This window comes from Dicentrarchus labrax, unplaced genomic scaffold (assembly GCF_905237075.1).
Source record: "Dicentrarchus labrax unplaced genomic scaffold, dlabrax2021, whole genome shotgun sequence".
Taxonomy (NCBI): domain Eukaryota; kingdom Metazoa; phylum Chordata; class Actinopteri; family Moronidae; genus Dicentrarchus; species Dicentrarchus labrax.
The window spans coordinates 9,164,722-9,187,816 of NW_026136703.1; the positions used below are offsets into that span (position 1 = coordinate 9,164,722).

The 23,095-nt window shown below is 40.8% G+C and overlaps 3 protein-coding genes across 4 annotated transcripts in view; 2 read left to right on the forward strand and 1 right to left on the reverse strand.

The window, feature by feature from the left end:
* Nucleotides 1–15: 15 nt before the first annotated feature.
* On the reverse strand, nt 16–6,523 carry mocs3 (molybdenum cofactor synthesis 3). Its single transcript, XM_051390929.1, has 13 exons — nt 6,283–6,523; nt 5,306–5,438; nt 5,104–5,196; nt 4,112–4,232; nt 3,203–3,277; nt 2,899–3,016; nt 2,705–2,813; nt 2,541–2,603; nt 1,880–2,043; nt 1,658–1,705; nt 985–1,081; nt 755–862; nt 16–219 (listed from the first exon to the last, which is right to left on the reverse strand). The coding sequence occupies exons 1-13, from the start codon at nt 6,373–6,375 to the stop codon at nt 62–64; spliced, it is 1,380 nt and encodes a 459-aa protein (XP_051246889.1). The 5' UTR covers nt 6,376–6,523; the 3' UTR covers nt 16–61.
* A 472-nt stretch (nt 6,524–6,995) lies between these two features.
* Nucleotides 6,996–15,060, forward strand: qpct (glutaminyl-peptide cyclotransferase). 2 transcript variants are annotated; one of them, XM_051390961.1, is made up of 8 exons: nt 7,001–7,159; nt 8,978–9,132; nt 9,250–9,396; nt 9,652–9,933; nt 11,829–11,996; nt 12,657–12,756; nt 13,566–13,682; nt 13,770–15,060. In XM_051390961.1, the coding sequence occupies exons 3-8, from the start codon at nt 9,322–9,324 to the stop codon at nt 13,949–13,951; spliced, it is 924 nt and encodes a 307-aa protein (XP_051246921.1). In that variant the 5' UTR covers nt 7,001–7,159; nt 8,978–9,132; nt 9,250–9,321; the 3' UTR covers nt 13,952–15,060. The 2 variants fall into 2 exon arrangements, with proteins under 2 accessions (XP_051246912.1, XP_051246921.1); XM_051390952.1 differs by lacking the exon at nt 8,978–9,132 and having other exon boundaries at nt 6,996–7,159.
* A 2,442-nt stretch (nt 15,061–17,502) lies between these two features.
* The window catches only part of LOC127358026 (connector enhancer of kinase suppressor of ras 3), a 31,402-nt gene continuing 25,809 nt past the window's right edge, over nt 17,503–23,095 (forward strand). Inside the window, exon 1 of the mRNA XM_051390865.1 lies at nt 17,503–17,731. Within this exon, the coding sequence (XP_051246825.1) occupies nt 17,680–17,731 (52 nt within the window). The 5' untranslated portion in view covers nt 17,503–17,679. The remainder of the gene's footprint in view (nt 17,732–23,095) is intronic.

Genomic DNA, 23,095 nt, shown 5'->3' on the forward strand with positions numbered 1-23,095 from the left:
ACAAATCAACAAAGATGACAAACAGATTGTAGTTTATTAATATAAAAGCCTTTCAAATGCATTAATACTGTGGAAACGTGGGGTCTATTCTCTTTGCCCATGCCATGAGGCCTCCACAGATGTCTTTGACTGTGACACGGTCCACTTCCGATCCACTCATCTTCTCCACAGCCTGCACCGCCTTCTGAGAGTCGTTACCCAGCTTACAGATCACATACACTGGAGGAAGCACAGAAGAGATAACACAGAGAGATACGTTTGGATCTGAAAGACTTCATCATATTGCTTATTAACACCTTAGCTATTTCATATAATGAAAGACCAAAGAGAGACACTACAGGGGACACAAATCTGCACACAAGAGTGTTTAAAATCTCCCAGAGTTGATTATGCAAAAACTGACCATATAATAAACAACCAAGACTGTATTAAATGCTAAGCTAAAACTCCTTAAGGCTAAATTTAGCTCATTGATAAAGAAAGCTCCACACAGTGAATATCCAGAACATCACCAAAATAACATTTTGAATATTAATTTCTCTAAAGCAGGCCAGCTGCTCAGGTTGCCCGTACTTGTTTTGGAAAAGGGGTCACCTAGCAACCCCATTACAACCTGCTACTAGCTGTCCAAAATAAGCCTCCAGCCCGGCAGTATGAGACTACACAGTGGGCTGTGAATATGCACTAGTGTCTCTGCTTGCCTGTTCATTTCAAACAACATGTACGGAGCCTAAATGGTGTTTTGACATGTTACCTGGAGGCCGGCAGTCACCTGCCATCTGCTGTTTCAATTGGCTGATTCTCTCCTGTAGTAATCGGATATGTTCACTCTTCCTCTCCTCTAAACTTGAGAGGGGAATGTCTGGCAGCAGTATAAGGACAATAATCACACGGAAACAGGAAATAGGACAAATAGGAACAGGCAATACAGCAGTGTGACAAAGTGAGACTGATGTTTGTGCCCCCCGCCGCTAAAAAGGATACTGAGGGAGAAAGGTAAGTGGCAAATGTCCACCTCCACAAGGGGGCGCACATCCAACAAGAGATGGGGCTCTGCATTATCTATTATCAATTTATAATCCTGGAATTACATTAAAACATTCATTAATGCATAAAGACTAATAACTTAGTTATTAGAGAGAAGTGTGGCTTTATCTTTTGGAAAAAAGACATTGATTGATATCTATAGTTAAACAGGGAAAACCAAACTACTCACAGCAAATGTTGAAATGTTTCTGGGATTTGTATTTGTGGAGTAATATGAACATTTTAACTGCTTTTCCTTAAATCACAGGAAACAAAACTGCTTCTAACTGGAGCCCCTTGCACAATCTCGATTACAGCCCAATCAATCATGATCCCCATCTCTGCGCTTAATGACTCAGTGGGTTTGAAAGTGCCAATTCTGCAGAAACATAAACAGATGCAATCCACTACCACTGCTCCCAGTGCCAAACAGAACATATTATTCTTTCCCATAGAAAATCTACGGGCACATTTTAAGTCATTTCCCATTTGGGGCTGGGTCAGCGCTGAGATGTAATCAGTTTATGAATGCAAATAAAAACCGAGAAAATTGTGAGTAATCATACAATGAACAGCACTAAATACAGGGAGTCACGCAACGGGCAACTGTGCTGTGGTGTACGTTCCCTACCTGTACTGTGATCCTCTGATCTCTGGAAAGGAGGTTGAGTTTGCGGCACTGAAACAGAGGAAATCAGGCAATGAGAGATTTTTCCTATGATCAGAGAATACTTGTGTGTCATTGTAAATCCCAGAAACACTTTTTTATCACATCAAAAAGCAACATTCCTATGAAAATGAGCATTACCCCGTTATATGAGTTGCCCCCTCAGCTTCATCTCTTATGACCAACCTTATCTGTGGCAGCAGACCCACAGAAAGCCTCGTAGTCCACCAGCTGCGTTACACTGGGGTTCTCGCCACACACCGCACAGCCGGCCTGCTTGGGCCGCAACTTGATGGACCTGAATCTGGCGTCTTGAGCGTCAAACATTACTAGCTGCTGGCCGCAGGAAGCTGCCACGCGGCGTTAAGGAAAAGGCCAGTTTGTGAAAAAGCATCAGTATTCAGAGAATTCGGCTGCCACGTCTCCCATTTGTGTACAAACATCATAAAACAATTTTGAGGTTTTGGTTGCAAAACTTCCCTGGCTGACGCATTAGGGGCCAGGTGTTAGTATGGGTATTACAGTGTAAGACAGGAGGCAGGTTAAGGCACGACTATTCTCTGATGTGAGTCTTGATATTAGCATGAGAACACTGTAACCGCAGCAGCTTCATAAGAGTTCTCATAGGAACGGCAAATGAATAGTCAGCAGGAGTCCAGAGAATGTTTTTACTTTATTTTATCAGACAGGCACAAAGAAACCCTTCTCATCCCTAACATTGCTACAATGAAAACCCTTTCAGCAGTTCTTTGTTGATTCATCCAGATGACTAGGCAGAAAATCCTGATATAAAGCAACAAAATGGCCAAAGAAGGTACTGTATGTAATGTAGGAGTTAAAAGGATACAGCCTTGCCCAGAGGCAATCTTGAGGACTTCCAGTGCTTGGAAGCAGCCCATTATCCCTGGTACTTAAAGAAAAGTGGAACACTTTACCAACAACTATCATTTACACAGACTGTGCTCTGTGCAAAGTTAATGTTTCCTGGGCAAGCAAGGGGACAAGACTCACCCACTCCTAACACCCCTCCGTCAGAACAGTTGGTCACTGTCTCTGGGGGTGGGGGTACTGGGTACAGACATCTGTAGCAGGGGCCTCCTTGGTAGTTATATACGGTCAGCTACACACACACACACAAGATAAAGCAAGATAAAGTAAAGTAACATTACAAATCTAGAGGAGCTGATGTAAGATTTCTACCTTACCTGCCCCTCCATTCTCAGGGCACTTGCTGACACCAGAGGCTTGCCACTGAGCACACAAGCGTCATTCACCAGAAAACGAGTGGGGACATTGTCTGAACAATCAGCCACAATGTCATATATGAGGTCAGCAGAGTCAAGGTGTCATCACTAACAGAGTTCATATAGTTGGTTAGTCACATATTGAATACACATTTCTCAACAGAATATCTAAAATTCTCTTTATGCACTATAAGCAATCCTAGGCCTGAATGAGACTGCCAGGTCTGTGTAACAGATGTTGGTTGAGGGCTTTGTAGCAGGATACTGTTGAATGAGTTGCAAGGCGTTCTCCGGAGAGAGCTGCAGGTGGTAGGGAATACACTCAACTGTTGAGTTCAACCTGCAGACATAAAGACACATTCAAAAATATCAGTTTATTTACTAAGATGTCTTTAGTCCACCATAATTGGCAGCTTTAATAAAAACAGATTAGTATTTTGGTCACCCTCTTTAAAATGAATATCAGAGCCATATTGGTGGTTCAGTTAAACCAAGAACAAACCAAAACAGCAGCATGTGAGTTTTGAATCTGACATGGGACCTTAGTCACATGTCTGCCCCCCTGCTTTGCTCTCCCTCCTAATCGTTACTGTTTGTCTCAACTATGAAAAATGTGCAAAGACAAATAAATAATCTTAAAAACAGACATTATCACTCAAGACTCTTATATTGTAAGTTGAATTATGCATTTAATTAATAATCTTTAATGAACAATAAATGTGAGAGGGTGTTTTTGGGACAAAGCATCAAAACACTGTACAAGTTAGCCAGAGAAATGGCGCCCTCATGTGGTCATGGCTATACAATGTGTATGCTAACCACAGTAGGCCTACTGTGAGGGCGAAAGGCACCAAAAACAGCTGTCTCTAAAATAACATGTTTACACAATATTTGCAGACTGGGGAGAAATACACAACCAAATATAACCTGTGGTGAGACTGGAAAGCGCCAGCATCCATTATACAGCAACCGAAGGGTCACGAAAAAATATAGAAGTACACCAATTATCATAGTTAAGAGCAGAACATTTACTAATAATATCAAAATACTAGCTTCTCTGTTTCAGGTCCGTTTGTGCAGGAATACATTTCTCAAATGCTCTAACACGCTTTTGTTCTACTAGATGATACTGGTATTAAGGTGCTTTTGACCTCCATGTACTGTCAGTCAGTACCTTTTAACTGCATTGGCAGCAGATAGAGCCTTGGCCTGGCCCTGGTTCTCCTCCCCATGAAGCACCTGTCTGTGCAGGTTACTGAGCTCCACCTCGTCATAGTCCAGCAGGCCCAGGCGCCCTGCAGAGACACAAAGAAAAACAAGCCAGTCAGAAAGGCTTTTGAATAAATGTCATACCCCCGATGACAGTGGCAAACCATGTAGATTCAACTTTATAACCAGGGTACAAATGTAACCACACTTTTTATCTATAGCTTGTGTTTACTGCCATTTCTCAAATGTTGTTTGTGCTAACCACTGACCACAGTCAGCGACTCAGCCCCTAAACAGAAAGCTAATGTTACACAAACTCTACACAAACTTCTACATCCCTTTCCTTTAGCCAAAGCGCAGTTGAAACTTCACCGGAGGCAACAGATAGTATAATTTTGATCGTAAAAGAAAAACATATTGGGGCGTCCTGATGGCTCACCTGGTAGAGCTAGCGTCCCAAATACCAAGGCTGAGTCCTTGCTGCAGCGGCTATTGGTTTGATTCTGACCTGTGGCCCTTTGCTGCCTGTCACCCCCCCCTTACTGTCACTCTTCAGCTGTCACTAACAAAAGCAATAAAAGCCTAAATAATACTTTAAAAATATATATATATTCACATAATAAGTGAGTCTTCAATTACCAGTTGTTAATATACTCTTGTCTCCTTACCTAAGCTTGCTCAGTGTACTTGATTTTATTTACTTAACAGCACTAAAAATAGGTAGTGTGATATATTTCTTTAGGAAACGTAAATGAATAATTCTGGTTGCAAACCTCTCCCCCACAGGTAAAATTATTTACTTTACCAGATCGTCTTTCCCCGAAAAGAGAAAGACGTTGAGAGCTCGACAATTACTCAAACCCATACAGTCCAGTTATTTCGAGGACAACAACAGATGGGTTAATGATTTGATTCGGCACAAGGTCACACTGAGCATTTATCAACTCCATTACCTACCGATGCCTGCTGCTGCCAGATACTGCGCCAGGGGGCAGCCCAGTCCTCCACAGCCCACAATCAGCACTGAGGTCTTGGATAGGTGTAGCTGACCTGTGGACAATCAAGACTCACTCTGTGTTCAGTCATGCCATAAAATCTCACTTGACAGAATGCTTCCTGTACTGTATATGAGAACAACAGTGTCTGTAGCCATCCGTACCTTGTACACCCAGCTCGGGCAGAAGGAGCTGTCTGCTGTACCGCATGATGTCCTCATTGCTGAGGGCTGGTTTGGCTTTCAGGGGGGTTAGTAGTGTGACTTTGTCATACAGCTCCAGTACTGATGTATGGCTCTGAGGGTGGAATTATTACACAAGATATAAGAAACAGGTTTAACCAACAGGAGCTTTGAGCAATGTGGCATCATTTACAGCCATTAACAGTCTGCCTCTATAGTATAATGAGCTACAATTATATCTCTCTGTACATACGTCTACAGCCCATCTGCCTGACATAAGGAGCTATTTGGGAAGCACTCTTTATAGGAAGGGATTTAAGTGGCTTGTGGTGTGCTTATTTTGCATTTAAGATTGAATTAGTTTAGTGTGCTAGTTTGAAATATCCAGATTTATTTTGGACCCTTTTAAATGCCAACCAGGTTTGCAGGTCTTCTGCCTTTTTTTTTAGCATATTGGCCATGGACTTATTTATTAACTAAAAAACATCTGGATCTATGAATACAGCACTGCATTCTTGTTTGTACAATTGTACAAGTGTTTATGCATGTGATGCTGTATTTTAATGCAATGATGATGTGATATTCACACGAGTATTGTGTGATCTCCCATTTACTGATTCATTTGTTCATATATATGTCCACAGATGTTGATGTTTATTCAATGTCTGTATGTACTGTGTATGTTCTTTCCTCAGCTAAACATCAGCTAACCAGCTAGCAAGCTAACAAAGTAAGTTAGATGTGTAGATCAAGTGTCCAGATGTTGTCCAGAAGTTACTGGGGTTCCATGACAGACTATAAACAATGTCCGCTAACATATATATATGGTATAGTGACATTATGCTAAGCTGCTAGACAGAAAACGAGGCAAAGAGACATAAAAACAAAATGATACTGGCGCTGACTACATATTTGGATAAGCAATAGTTTGAGCTTAGCATCCAGTAAGACTTTGGTACCTTTTCCAGTTGTGCCAGTTTGTTCTTCAGAGCATTTATCTCTTTCTCTTTCTCCTGGAGCTCTGCCTTCAAGCAGCACACCTCTTCGGCCATTACTGCTGGCACAAAGGAAACAGCCGCACTTACAAAGATGTGTCTAAAAGAAAACCGCTACAATTCTGATATCGCTACAGTGTGACTCCGAGACAAGAACATGTTGACATATGAAATCCGCACGGCACAAACTTCCGGGTTTGACCACGTGACAGTGCGACCACGTGATAGATGACGTACCAAGCGCTGGTCTTACTTTTTTTTTTTTACACATAAATAAGTAGGTTAAATTAATATTTAAAGCTACGATTCACTCTAAAAAAATTTTAAAAAAGTATATATAAAAAGTTATTCAAGCTTCCGTACACAAAGCACCACACGAGGTCCTGTATAATTCCTAAATAGTCTTTAATATAAAGCTCCCGTTTAAACGTTGACCAGACATAATGGGTACACTTAGACTGTGTCTGTGACCTCCAGGCTAATATAGGTAAACTGTAAATGTGTAGTTCTGTTGTTGAAAATGAGCAATTATCAAAGGAAGATATGGGGTCACTGCCGTATGTCACAAACACCCATGAGGTTCCTGAGCGTGTAAGACGCACACACACACACACACACACACACACGTACACAACAGTATGTGACGTGCTGTGGTTTAGAGAGCCTCGGGTCCTCCCTCCTGCTTTTCACATGATCTGTAAGCTTTCACAGAGGAGAGACAGGAATGTGGAGAGGAGCGTCAACAAGCCACGGTCCCGCCATAATGCGTTTATTTTACACTGTGTCCATCTGGGTGACATTCATCCACTGCACCAATGGAATTCCCTGGACACAAGAAAAGGTAAATACATTTAGAGGATTTGTTCACATTCTGTGGTCTTAACATTTTGCCAGACATTCATAATACAGAAACCCGTCTCCAGGAGTGAAATCATTTTTAAAAACTTGCCACATGCTGTGTTTTTACAATTGTATTATTATGTAGCCTACTTTTGACTTATCTGATTTATCTTTTTGTAATTTAAAAACAAATGAATTCAATATCTTGAAGTGTTTTGTTAGAAAAAACATTTGAATTTGAAATAATTCACTTCTGTTTATATTGGTGTGGTAGTTGTTATTATATATTATTATTGTATATATATTAGTTTATATTGGTTGGTAGTGTATGCTTTTCCTTTTAAGATGGAGATTAGTACGTAGACTGTTATTATGGAAAGTTCCCAGTTTCAGTTTTGATATACATAATATATGAATATATTTATTCATGATATTGTTTTCTGGCACAGTTGTGTAATTCTCCAGAGATTCACCTGGGTATGCCTGGCCATTCATGTTCTTCATTTATGTTCTTCTTCTCCTCTCCTCTTTGCCTAGTTGCTATGGCAGCACAGTCATCATCATTGATCCTCCAATTGCAGGTCTTGGTATTTATAGACCTTAAGTGGACCCCCTTTTAACCCTCTCTGAGCCCAGTGCGCCTCAGCTCTTCGCATAACTATATTCAGTCTGTGTGACCACATAATTATACTTTTTGCATTGTATGCCACTCTGTGATTACAGGACTGATGTATGAGTCCTAGTCAGTATGGACCGAGCTCATGCTGTGAAAAGGTTTTGTAAGTTAATGTTTATGCTTCAGTTGAGCATAAACATTAAGTAGTAATGAACAGAGTTAAGGAATGTGCCCTCCCCTATTGTCTGAGACAGTAAAGTGAAACTAAATTAGGAGGAACAACAAATGTGAAAATGTTCAGTCTGAAGACTTACAGTACATATTAAGCAAAAAAATTTCCTGGTTCTAGCTTTTTGTTGTTCTGGGTTTTGGACTGTTGGGCTAACATAAAAAAATGTCGCCCTTGGCTTTGGGTTTATGTGATGCGATTTATTTTCAATTGACATCAAGTGACTGATAAAAAAAAATAAAAAAAATACTTGATATTTAAAATAATTATCAGAACTAAATAATATGCTTCTAATTTCCATCCCATTGTCAATTAAGGACTACAGAGGGTCTGTTATTGGAGGCTGGAGCAGTGTACAAACAGACTATTCACCATCAGCTCTTTCCCTCTTGCTCCCTGTCCTTCAGTTTGTTACCACGACAACCATGGTTCTCAGCAGGTGAACTTTGAGACCAAATGAAAAGGAGCCATGGGATTGGAGGATCAATATGTTTTTTTTAACCCATGACTGTAATTTATCATGCATTGAATCGACCCATTCAGCTCCCAATCCATATGATTCCTTAAACTGCCCAAACAGATTGATTCTTCTCTTTTACAATCACTTCTATTTCCCAGACCACGAGAGAGCAATAACATGTTGACAAGCACCCTTCACTGTCCTGCCTCTCTATTCAATAGATCCCTGCTTTTCCAAAGTAGCTTGCGTGTGCATTCGAAGCAATTCAATCAGTGTCTATTCACACTGGTCTAAGTGGCTCTTGTGTCTCTCTCTGGGGAAGTGTTAGAGTGAGCTTCACAGCTCATCTAAAACACTGTTTGACACAATAACATGATCACAATGTTGTTTTTTAATTTTCACATACTGTATGATTTTTTCGACATTGTCATGTAGGAAAAATCTCTCCTATATGATGGATTTTCTCTTCAGATGTCCCTAGCAACTTTATAATTGAAAATTCCACTGTTGGCAGACCGAGTGAACATTTTCCAGTGACGTGAAAGAATGTTGTGACACACTACAATTAGTTGTTCTGCAAGCTGTGTCATCCACACTGTTGCTCAATTAAAACGCATCATAAGAAGACGCCCTTGCAGTTATATCAGGAAAATGTTGAACTAAAACTGAGTAAGCATTTCTTGGTCTTTCTGAACACACTTCTTTGCTTCCTAATTATTAACTGTACCCAATGCTGTTTCTCATCCATTTTATATTATCTTGTTTCTTTCCTCTGGTTGGGTTCAGCTCCATCACCGAGCTCTCACTCTAACACAAGATGAGGTCAGTACTGCCCTGTCTCACACTGACCTGTCGCAGATGTGGGTGAGGGACCTGAGGCCGCTGCTGGTTACCAGGTACCCAGGCTCTGCAGGCAGCCAGGCTGTACAGGAGGTGAGTTTATTTGGACCACTTTCAAATACACAGACACTTGTACTGACAAACATATAACTTCCCCACTACCACCCACAAGCAATGCGTTGAACATGAAACATTCACTGATGATATACACCTATTTTAATAAATGCAAAGAAACATGTTAAAATCTGTTACTTTTACCTCATGTAAAACACTACATAGTGGGGTGGTGATAAAGTGAGGTATGTACTGAATGCTCATTGCTAACAAGTAATCGTTGTGTGGTTACAGCATATCAAAACAACCATCCGTTCCCTCGGAGCTGGCTGGGAAGTGACAGAGGATAAGTTTGTGTCACAAACACCCTATGGCCCCCTGCCTTTCACCAACCTAATTGCCACCCTCAACCCATCAGCCAAGCGCCGCCTGGTCCTGGCCTGTCACTACGACTCCAAGTACTACCCACCACAGTGGCACGAGAGGGAGTTCCAAGGTGCCACTGATTCTGCCGTTCCCTGTGCCATGATGTTGGAGCTGGCCCGAGCCCTGGATGAAGAACTGAAAGCTCAGAAGGTGGTGACCTTAAGCATGTAACTTAAAGCTATACATTACTGGTCTATCTGCCTGTCATGTGCATGAAATAGTTATTCAGGCCATTTAGGGGTTTGTATTAGTTTTTGTAGTACTTACTGACTTACAGCACTGACGAGTTGTGGCCATGAATCACAGGCAAGTCATACAACAGCAACAATGGCAGTAAGTTCTAGGAAAAACAAGGCTAAACATGTCACAGACAAGACCAGTTCTAGGAACATTGGGTGAGTTTCTCCATTTCGCTCAAACATAAGAAATTGTATCACTTCAAAATAGATAAAGGATAAGGCTGATATTATCTATCTATGTTCTATAAAAAGCCTTTGTGCTGCATTCACATGGATTCAGGCAAAGCGTATATGGCAAACTGGACGCCATGTTTATGGATAAGAGCAGGATATCAGATGAGGCCAGCAGAGAACGGCAGCAACAGTTTGCCGTCCAAAGTTAAAATATTTCTTTTTCTGTACTCCCCAATGGAAAACCGGATGTTACATGGGTCCCTTACACAAGGAGATAACGTGGGCAATCTGGAAAATGAGACGCTAATAATGAATAAATTACATAAAATAATTTACCAGAAGTTATTTTATCTAATATATTTAATTAAATTTTTTGTAAATGACACATACACGGTAGCTAAAACACAGTGTGACACTGTCTCACATGTGTCATGTGGGTGGCTATATTGTATATATATCACACAATATAACAGATCAGGGATTCAGCATATTATTTCATGATTATAATAATATGTTTTCAGGCAACCCCAAAGCAACTAATAATGAAATTATTAACAACTTTGGACTTGCAATGCATTCATGTAGTTCAATGTTGCCAGGGGAATTTGTAAAATAAAGGGTATCATATCATTTTAACTGCTCACAGTTATTATTGTTACCTCTGCACTATACTCTTTTTGCTCCTCTTTGAGGCACAAGATCCTAGACATTAGCACTGACATTAAAATGTCTCTTCACAGTGTAAAGGAGGGGTTTAGGTTGATATAAAGAAAGCAGTGTAGTAAAAAAACCATACACACCATAGCAACATTTTGTCATGCATGTTTCGTTTTTCTGTCCTGCCATTCTCTCCATTTGTTTTTCCCGTGCTATGAGGAAGGTGCTGTCTGTCTGCCTTCTACTGTCTGCCTGAATCCATGTGAATGCAACATTAAGCAATCTCATTGAGTCAGTCACTAAGAGTTGGATGGTTCAGCTCACTAGAAGTAAAATGTGTGTATCACTTTGTAAGCAAAGGCCTAAATCTAAATGTTCTATTATAGTAGGTTTAATACCCATAAACGTCTATGGATGAACAAACCTCTGCTCCAACACATCATCATTGGCAACAGCAACATTTTAAGTACAAAATCTATAATTACTGGTTCTGTTTTATAAGAATTAACACAAATCTGCCATCAACAATTTTGGATTGCTCCACAAACAAGTGATTCATAAGGAAAAACACTTTGTATTCATGCAGCTTGCTCCTCTGCCCTTTTCCTGTTTCACAGTTGAGCTCAGACCCCTGTCTACTGGGCGGACACTGACAGGGCCTGTGACAGGGAGAGATCAGCCAAGGGACATGTTTATCAGATTCAGCTGTCTGTCACAAAGGTCACTGTGGGAATAGGAATCACAATGAATACAAATACATTCGCTGCTGTGGAGGTGGACACATAATCAATATGATAGCTGTTAAATGATAGATAGAGGAAACTGTAAACATACTATTACAGGAGTATATTTTTAAGGACAAAACGTTGGGCAATTTATGTGTCACTGTAATCCCAAGACCACAAGGGGGCAGCAAAGCTCTGTGGATGCAAACAGGTGTAACACATAACTGTCTTATTTTTACCTCCGATGTAGATTTCCAGTCCCAACCTGACCTTGCAGTTGGTCTTCTTTGACGGAGAGGAGGCTCTTTTCCAGTGGACGTCTACAGACTCCCTGTATGGCTCTCGCCACCTTGCCCAGAAGATGGAGACTACCCCACACCCCGCCGGAGCCACAGACACCAACCAACTACACGGCATAGTAGCTCACAGTTCTGCTTACCATTCTCTACCCAAATCACCTGCGATTAACATAATCATTTAATCACTCTGGAGATCATCCCTTTGTTAGCCCACATCAATTTCAGTACAATCTGCTTAGCCCTGATCTCCTCTTACACACACAGCCCACACAGACACCCTAGCAAGGGAGGTGCAGGGGGACATAGAAATTCCATAGAAATCCCAAAGCAGCCCATTTTATCATCTGAGAGATTATCAAACATAATTTATTACACAGTCTATGATAACAAGATGTCACATTAATTGGTGTATGTTTCTGTATCCTAGCTGTGAAGAGATAGTGTAACTATGTATCAACAAATGTAGACATTCCTGTGGGCACAGAGATAAAGCAGACTATATCTTAAAGAACCAAGTGCGTGTGTGTGTGTGTGTGTGTGTGTGTGTGTGTGTGTGTGTGTGTGTGTGTGTGTGTGGGTGTGTGTGTGTGTGTGCTCCTGTAGACAGCCAGACAACTGTGTTTTGTCTGCTGCAGAGATAACGTGAAGCACTGATGTGTTGCACCACCACACCACACTCAAAGTCGGGGCTCTGAGGTGTGATTAGGTGTAATGGGGACTTCAGGATGTGTAGGGAGTTTCTCATGACACCCTGTTCACCCCTGTTTCATCTCCTCCAGGATCTGTTTGTGTTGTTGGACCTGATCGGGGCTTCTAGTCCACGCTTCGGCAACCAGTTCCCCAGCACAATGCACTGGCTCTCCAGGCTGCAGAGCATTGGTGAGTAATCAAATGTTTTACATTATTGTACACTACATAGGTCTTTTTACCTTGTTGAAGATGCGGCACAAATATGAGTCACATTAATCACTAGTCATTAATACATTAATCATCATTGTATCAAGGCCAATGTGGCAACTGTGCTGCATATCTGTCACACTGTATCTTTCTCTTCTTTGCCATCCTTATGTTGTTATGCCTTTACTGTGGAAACAGCAGCAACAAGCTGGAAGTGTTTCCACTGCCTCGTTTAATTGATTTTAAAGGAAATCTGGACTAAGCATTAGGAATAACTACATAGAATAGCCAATCCTCTCACTGATGGTCTTGTGTGCTTATGCAGGTCAAATAGAGGCATCAGTATTACATTTTAAACTTTTTATATCCAGTGGAAAACAACTTGTTGTACGTTTAAATTGCTATTTGAACATTAAAGCAACTCAAGGTCTCAATCAGCTTTGTTCTAAGTGTGATGCTGTGCTACATTAATATACTATTTTCTGGCCCTTTATGTCTGTGCTTTTTACTTGTTTTAAAGTGGGTGGGGCTTTGTTTGAAAAAGGTGATGTCATATACTTCCGTGCACCAATCAGGATTTACATTTTATTCAAAATGTGATCAGGTGTGGGGTTGTTTGCTTCTGTTGCAAGCACTGTCAACCCAAATGGATCAAACCACACCCACACGGTCCAAATCAGCTCATTCTTGAATTGTTGATTTATTGCACTATTAATAACTAATATTTTTTTCTGTAACCTAAACTAACATATGCACTTTTTCTTTCTTTGTCCTCCCTCATATATCCTTAGAAAAGCGTTTACACTCCATGGACCAGCTCGTGGATCATCCTAACAACGTGCAATATTTCTGGCCAGATCGACCTGTCGGACACATACAAGATGATCATATACCATTCCTAAACAGAGGTATGCACACCAAGTGACACAAGTACTGCAAATATTATTACATTTATTGTGTAGCTCTGTCATCCTCATACTGTGCCCTCCTATCAGGTGTACGTATCCTCCACCTCATCCCCACCCCCTTCCCGTCCGTGTGGCACACGTTTGATGACAACGAGCAGAACCTGGATCGCTCCACCATTCAGAACCTCAACAAGATCCTGCAGATTTTTGTTCTGGAGTACCTCAACGCCAGACCCACCATCCCTTCAACCCCACAGAATGCCCCGTAAAAAGAAATGCAAGCATATTGTTCAACAGCTTTCTTTCTTTCTTTTGATGTTTCACTGTTAAGATCTTCAGTTGTTATTCTATAGTGAGACTGAGAGAAAAGACTATATTTATTTCTGTTTGAACACCAATGTGTACTCCTTGACCTTATAACTGAGATGTGAGGTTGAAACTCAACCTTACACATCACAAATTCACAAAAGATTTTGCATAGAGTTTAGGGAGATATATAATGTCATACACGGACAAGTGCATTTTGCATTTTTATTTTGAAAATCTTTGTATAAACATATTTTGGCTGATGTTATTGGGACATGTATTTTCTTCCCAAATGGGTTCATAAGAGACTTCAAGAGTCTGAAGCTTCGTCCTCCCTTTAAGGCCAAAATCCCCAGCAACAAGATCAGCACACAGGATCTTCTGTGTGTTTTTTTACTACACTGCTTTCTTTATATCAACCTAAACCCCTCCTTTACACTGTGAAGAGACATTTTAATGTCAGTGCTAATGTCTAGGATCTTGTGCCTCAAAGAGGAGCAAAAAGAGTATAGTGCAGAGGTAACAATAATAACTGTGAGCAGTTAAAATGATATGATACCCTTTATTTTACAAATTCCCCTGGCAACATTGAACTACATGAATGCATTGCAAGTCCAAAGTTGTTAATAATTTCATTATTAGTTGCTTTGGGGTTGCCTGAAAACATATTATTATAATCATGAAATAATATGCTGAATCCCTGATCTGTTATATTGTGTGATATATATACAATATAGCCACCCACATGACACATGTGAGACAGTGTCACACTGTGTTTTAGCTACCGTGTATGTGACATTTCCTCTGCGATAAATCTGTTCAGCGTTAACAGAGTAAACCTGCAAGTGGCAGGAAGTGGGTTTATTTCTATTATAACAACATCTTTAGCCCTTCATATCCTGTCATATTAGATAGTGAAGTGGATAACTTCCTGTGCTGATGTTTCATGTGCCTGCCTTTGTTTATATGACATTAGATGCCTGATTTTTAATGTAGATCCCAGAATAATATACAGTGCCAAAACTGGACTTCCTGTCTTTTGAGGGTGAAATAAATGTTGATTCAGAATACATGGGAGCTTATGCAGAGTTTGCTTATCTTTACAAGTCTTTGTTTTAGTGTGGATGAAGAAGTTAGTTTTGCTCAGATGCTAGGTCATTTTAATAATCTGAGGTGATCTTTTGTATGTAGGGTTAAGTTTTTCTTAACCCTCCCTTTGTAATTCTGACCTCAGACAGCAAGAAGAACCAATACCGTTCTTCCAGTTTTACATCTGGTGATCCGTCTCTCAGCCTTAAAGCTCGGGCCCTCTCGTACTTAACAGACCAAACACCCATTCCATCTCACCTCGACAACAATCCCATGATTCACTTAATCCTATCAGGGAAGACCTCCCCTGAATTCCTCAGCACCCAAATCCCCTTCAATCCAGCACACTCTCATGAGAACTAAGTGTGGCTCAGACCCTCCCGTTCACTGCATTCAGAAATGTTTGTGATGCTTGGCAACAATGTACACCAACATACCGTATCTGGTCTTGAAGGAGGTTAAAAATGCTTCAAGGGTCATTAGTCACCTAAGACTGCAAAGTGATGTATAGTTTCCACCCAAACTCCAGAAAGTTGAGAAATCTGTGTGTTTTAATGCTTTCTCTGACATAAGAGATCTGCAGTTCTTTATACAGATACTTTTTTATACTGTCACCTTGTCTCACGCTCACCCTCCCTTCTTTCTTTCTTATTTCTGTCAGCTTGGCATTAGGTTTTATATTACCTCGGGCATTCTGCATGTCAATCATCACCATAATTACTTGGTTGAGATAAAATATCTTTAATTAACTTTAATCTAAAGGAAGGACTGTTATTCAAAATACAACTTGGTTCAAGCCAACCAGCAAGGAAACCAGCATGTTGGAACAAGGAAAAAGAGGAGAAGCAGAACAAATTGTTGTATAGAACTCTATTCCACTTCCATTGATGTTTTGCCTGACAGCAAACTGATGTGCCCAGGTTTAACAACAGTATAGCTTTAATCTGCAGCTGATTACAGTGCAGAGTGAACAACAGCTTCCAGCTGTACAATAAGGGAGTGATGGGAAGGGCCAGGACTCTCCCATGCAAGGTGTGTTTCAGATTGTTAAGGTCACTTAATGTCAAAAACCATAACAGTAAAACTACTTAAACTCTTTACAAAAACTCTTATTGAAAGGGAAAATAAATGCTGAGGTTGCAACACTTACAATTTGTGAAATCACTATTCAATAAACGAGACTTGAAGAAGGTCCTTTTTTAATTTTGATATTCCCCAATTCTAACTCCGCTTGATGTTCTTTTCCTGCTTTCTATTATCTTGTGTAGTAACTAGCTGTTGCCACACAATAAACATCTACATTTGACCTCACCAAGCCTGGTCTATATCATGTTGCATATAGTTTATGACAGCATATAAGCCAAGAGCAAGGTAATAAGATGATTTCTGGTCAAATTCATTCTTTATGGTTACATATTGTCACTGTCAGGAGAAAATCACAATCCAAAATGTTCTTTGATGTTCAAATACACCAAAAGAAATCCCTCTTTTTACATCCAAATGGGTATCTCAGGTGGCTGTGGACTCCTTTATAGCCTACAATCCATTTTCATTATATTATTGGATTGGGTTTCTTTTCTAAATTACTGTGATTGTAAACAATGTAAATCATTACTGTTTGCATGGGTGTAGGATTGAGACAGCCTGCAAAAAGGGAAGGTACCAACAGAGAGCAGCAGTGAGTCACATTCAGTTTAAGTCCCTTCTGATGTTTCTCTTACATGATATTATATATGATTGAACACATTATGGTAATATCACAGTAATGGCTCAATATCATGTTAGTAATACACCAGTGAGCTATGGCCCATAAATATAAAAAACTGTATTAATGTTTTAATACACATTGTAAATAATTATGCACTGATATTTAACTGTGACCCACCATTTACATTATGTTTACATATCTGTGTGTTCTTGTATATCTTTTTATTTTTAGGAGCAACAAATCATATACTGGGCAGTACATAGTTCAATATAACACACATCCAGTTTAAATGAGGGCGGTGAACACAGAAACTACCAACATCATACGCTGCATTCACGTGCTCTCTGTAACCCTCTAATTACATTTCCCGAAGTGGTAAATAAATACGGTAAACTGTTTAAATTATTATGTAATTGTACAGAAAAGTACAATTGCCTGTTATAAAATCAATCGAAAAATACTTACTTTAACAGAAAATAAAAGGGGAAATGCATCATGGTATACATTAGTTTCTATAACCATGCACATTTGTGTTCATAACTATACAAATTAAATATTAATAAAATGGAAAATAACATAAGCTATGTGGTCATTCACTTTTATCGGAGCCAGAGGAAATAACTTCATTTTACGGTTTGCTTTTGCGCACAAGTTGTGATTTTCCCCCAGTATTCCCGGCAGCCAGTGAACGCAGCACTGATCCCAAACGTATTTCAGTCCAACCTCTAGTCCCGCGTGCACAGAGTGATAGAGAGGGTGAACACAAACAGACGAACAGCACCGACCCTTTGCGAACAATGTGACAGCAAATTATCTCCTTTATTTCAATTATAGAACCACGTCGCCAAACTTTGGCACATCTTTTTTTTTTTTGCCTCTGGTATTAAAGAAGCCATGGAGCCGATAACGAAGTGGACGCCAAAGCAAGTTGTCGACTGGATGAAAGGTAAGTCTGGAGCACTTTAATGTTAATTCCCTTTTTTTTTTTTTTTTTTAAAGAAAACAAAAGCCCATTAACGACAGTACTGCTCTTTAAAAAGCTTTTCTATCTCAACTCCTGGTTCGCTCCTCGGTTATCTCTAGCTAACGTAGTTTCGTTGATACTAACGTTACTCCTGTGTGTCAGCATACCTCCACTGAAGCGTTTCACAATGGGACTGCAGTTTCTTTACTCTCACTTACTGATGTTAGCAACGTTAAGCGGGTTCACTTGGTGTTAGCTATGATCCGTCCTTTGAGATAGCTGTTAAATTGCTGCTCATTACAACGTTTGGATACTTTTTTGAGTGACAAGCATTAGTTGATTTCAGCACTACACTGTAGGTAAAGAAATGTTTCAGTCAGTCCCTAATACACTTTTTTAAAAATGTCAGTAACACTTTAGTCCACAGACCTTTTGCCTCAGGGTCTCCAATCTAAACCAGTTTTGTTACCTAACTCAACTAGTGAGGAATGACAGTGACACTCACTCACTGTAATTATTGTTTTTAATGAGTAATACTGATGTGTAACCAGTACTCATTTAAGTGTTGTCCTCTGTTTTGAAATCACTGCTCTGGTGTGGTGAGTAAGTCTAAATGATTGGCTCTCAATCATTTTATAGTCAGACCTCTGTTTTAGAGCTTTTTAGGATCTGTACTCTATAAAAAAAACCCCTACCTGTTCCAGGCACTGAGAGGAATGCCTGCTATGAATGACATCAGTAGGTTTTGAAGTTCAGTCACAGCATAGGTATGTCTGGTGAGGGACACCAAATGGTATTTGAAGTATGGATGGAAATAGTTTTATCGTTCCAAACGCATAAAAAAGTGAAGTGCGTGTGTATATTATAAAGGAAAAGGAGTAATGGGCTGTTTATATAGCCAGCAGTGGGACTAAGCTGTTTAGTCCTTCGCTTCACTGTCAAAGATATGTGGAAAATCCCCAAAACAAATCACAGATGACTTCCTTTTTAATCTCAGGGTGAGTTGTTTTGTCATTATTTGCAACCATGACACCGTTGTAGCGCTGTAGCTGCTGATTGAGGCACGCCTGCCAGTGTTCAGACATAGTTAGGAGCTAAAGGGGATTGTGGAGGGGTTAGTTTCAATATGTCCAGTGAAAAGAGCTCGGCCAGGGCACGCATGGATGGAGGATTAGTTGTCTACACAGGTCCCATTGCTGTCAGTCTCCTGCTAATCTGACTCAGCGGTTCTCTCAAATATGGTAGAAGTGAACTGAGCTGACAGCAGAACATTCATGGGAATATTTAGCATTTTACATACGGTCCCTGTACATGAACGTGAGCATCAACTTACATTTGATTGTTCATATTAGGCAGTCCTCTTGTAATAAATTTAACTTTATGGAAAGTGATTGTCTTAACACTCAAGAGTTTAACAAAGCAGATGATGTAGCCTTGCAAAGTCATCCCCGAAACTTAACTTTCCTCACTGTGGTCTAGCAAAGCTAAATAGCCATTTGCTTTGGTGAGAGGCGTTGTCATTGAGTGTAGACTACAATTACTCTGTGAGAAACTGGATCTGCCTTAAGCAGTCAGACCCACAAAACAAATAAACAAAACAACTAAAATTCAAAATGCGGCCCGGCTTGTTGTCGTCATTTAAACCGCTCCACAGGTGAAAATTGAGCTCAAGTACTTAAACAACTTAAACATAAAATTAACTTTTGTTTTTAACATGGTATATTTTCTTTATTAGGTAAATCTTCGAAAAGTTAGCGCAGCAGCTCGTGCTCCGCATACATGTTTAACACCTTCCTGTCCAAGAGCAGCAAAGTATGTGGCCAAGAGAGAGCCAGAAGCCGCCAACTGCCTCCATGAAAAACAAAAGACCTTGTGTTGTCCTCAGTGACTGCTGTACAGTACACAGCCACAAAATAGCATGTAACCGCTGATGCTGTTTGGCTGAAGGACAACTTGTGTAATCCTTCCATACCAAAGACAGGCAGCATCAAAACCGAAGTAAAACCCATGTCAAGAGCCGGGTCGTGGCCTTGTGTTGATCTGTTCACACAAATGGCAAACACGGGTGTTTCCAGAGTTGTTGAAAGAAGTCAAATTAAAACCCTCAGAAAGCAGCACTGTGTTGAAGACCTTTGCTCTCATTTGCCTCAGGTTGTTTTCCTCACCAGGACAGGGACTGTTTTTGTGTATTGAGGCTGTTGTTAATCACTTGCATTGTTCAAGGAGATCAAGCAGTGGTTGGTGGATGTTTATTGCCAGTGAAAGGACGTTCATTTTAAACACTGTTGTTTTTTGTTTGGGGACTGGAGAAACCCTGAAGCACATTTACTTCACCACAAGCTCTGATCTTCCAGCTGGACCTGTGGTGTCATGTGATTGGTATCCCATATGTCATGTGTGGGACTACTTACCCTGGGGGAGATAGGCACTTATCTAATGACAATGTAGATGTCACAGCACAGTTCAGTTTGATCAGTGACTGAATTCAAGTTTGGATATGTTTTGACACTTTCAAAAATTAAACTATGGTTAGATGTGAAGAACTATATCCAGTGACCTGCATACCCGCGTTCACAAAGTCGAAACTTTAAGTCATATGCTGCTAGTCATTTTCCAAATATAGTCCTGAACCCACATGGGCAGTGCATCAGCTGAGAAGCGCTGGCACTGTTCAGGGAATGTTTAGTTCCAACTCAGCTGAATAGTTTCTCATTTACCAAACATACCTCCTCTTTTTCCCTCCTCACATGTCTACCACATAGTTACTGGGAGTAAGCCTGCCAATTTTTAACAAGGAATCCCAAACATTCAAACCTGCACAACTACTGTCTGAGTGAGTGGCCTTCATCCAGACACCCTGGACACCCTCCAGCATTTTCTATACTTGAATACCGGCTAATCAAATGTCAAAGCCCTGTATCTTGAAATGGATTAGGCACGTGAATTTCAGTGATGGGGTTTATTTTAAGCAATAGGTCATTAATAAAGTCCTGCTGATCTAGTGGCCTGCATCTCATACCCCTATCAGACTAAACAGCCCTTTTTGGCACGCATCTATACAAGGCCTGGCGCTATTAGCTTATTGGTGACGTCTATCGCGCTACAGTTTTAGATGTCTGTGAACATTACCCACAACCAGAAGTCTGAATGGTCAGATGTAGAACACGTGTTCTTCCCTAAGTCATAAAGCAGGTTTGCTTGATGTCGTGTGTGTGTGTGTGTGTGTGTGTGTGTGTGTGTGTGTGTGTGTGTGTGTGTGTGTGTGTGTGTGTGTGTGTGAGAGAGACTGTATCCTGCCTCTCAGATAGCACCACAGTGCCAAGAAGGCAATTATCTTGTCAGAGAGGTGGCAAACATGCACTGAATGTGCTATAGTCTTTGACCAAGTGTGTGCTTGGAAAAATAACAGCATTGGGTCTAAAACTGCACATGCTAAATGCCTCCACTGATGGGTACCGTCAGCAGCCTTATCTTTAGGGATGATAGTGAGGTGTGGGCAATGATGGCCCATGATCCTTGTCCGGCTCAAACAGAGACTTCCTAAACTGGAGTGTGGACAGACATTACGCAGACACCTCACCCTTATTAAGGCATCGACTGCCTCTGTTTTAGTGCCGGCTCTGTCGTACAAGTTGAGTTCTATGTTTGGATAGCCACCACCGGCATCATTAATCCATTTTAGCAACCCTTACACTGTAGGCTCTGTGTATATGCATCAGGGGGGACAGGTGTTAAATTAATCTAAACATAGGCTGTAAGAACAGCGGAAATCTGTATGCTCCTTGTAGTGGCCTCGCATATACAAGGAAGTAACAAAGTGAAATAATTTATTCAATTGAAAGTCAATCTTCCTTTGACATGCCCTGAAGTTAAAACCCGTCTTTGTCAGTTACCAGTTTCCAGCCATTCAGCTTTTAAAATTGACCTATTGTGTTCCATTGATGGGCAGATAACCATGTTACCTTTCCATAGAAAATGGCCTTTAGGGTTCAGGGGATGTGCTGTAAGAGGATTCCCCCTGGGGAGAGGTGACTGAAAGGGATTGCTGTGGTTTCGTTCCTGGCGGCCCCTCTGCGGCCTGTTTCTCACACAGCCCGCTGTCTCACCCTCAGGAGGTTTAACATATGGGGAGAAATCGTCAATACTTAATGTCACTGTTCTAATCTAGCGATGATAAGACAAAGACAAAACTAGATTCCAAGTTTTATCAATTTAAAGGTCTTCCCATAGTGATTGAAAGTTGCCATTCACTTCACCTTTTGATGTTGTGTTGTGACAGTACACAGTAATGTGTGTGCAGCGCTTTATAGGGGTGGAGGTTTTTATCAGTAATCCAGAATCAGTTTGCATTTGCATATATATCCAACAGTTCTTCTCTCAGTGCCAGGAGAGGAGACTAAGGGTCAGCACATATGCCTGCCAACCTGGGCTAGACCAGTTTGCTTTGCATTCAAATCTAAAATGTGCATTGCAAATCTCCCAGATGATCTCAGCTTAGCAGGACCTGCAAGCTATTTGGCCCTGCTCTGCCCTAAGAGCATTGGCCTGTGAGGTGCCATGCCTAAGCCATGCGAATAAAAGCTGCAACCTGAGGTGGCACAGCGGGTGCGAGTGCAAATACGGGTCACATGCTCACTGACCTCTCGTGCGGTGATGTCAAGTGTGTGCGCCTGCCCCCACTCACTGGTTTATTGCGTGCCATGATTGTGCCTTAAGGCTCACTCTCACAGTCATGTAATTGAAGGTTTTTGAATATATTAATGTCACAAATTGCTACCGCACCAGATCTGTGCTTGTATGGTGATTCTGATTTATGCAGAGAAGGAAAAGGGAAGTGAATGGCTGTGTTGGTATTGCTGTCAAAGCACTGCTTATGCTTTTATGCTCAAATAACCACAGAACATGAGAGGAATGCAGTCAACTCCAGGTTTTTTCCTACCAGACCAAACCAGCGGCTCTGCAAATGAGCAGTCAAAACAGGTCACACATGTCCTTTGTTGCATCTGGGGCCACCAGTTGCTTTTAACGGATTTAAAATGCTGAACTCGGTCGAGTTGATGGTCCCCCTCGCTGACCAAATACACACGAAGCTCTGTCATCCTGCCACCAGCTTACACTGTAATGGAGTGTAATGTCATTATGATTATGCAGTGATCTGTAGTTTTATGAACTGTTAGCCACTTTTGGGTTTAGCTGGGCACTTGGGCAGATGCCAGATCAGAGCCTGTTCAGAACATGTTCAGACTAGTCCATATTCTCACCGTCCTCCATAGAGACTCACTGAATTCCTGTATAGCTATTCACACAGTTTAAAATTGCCATCCCTACAAGGAGTACAATCTTATA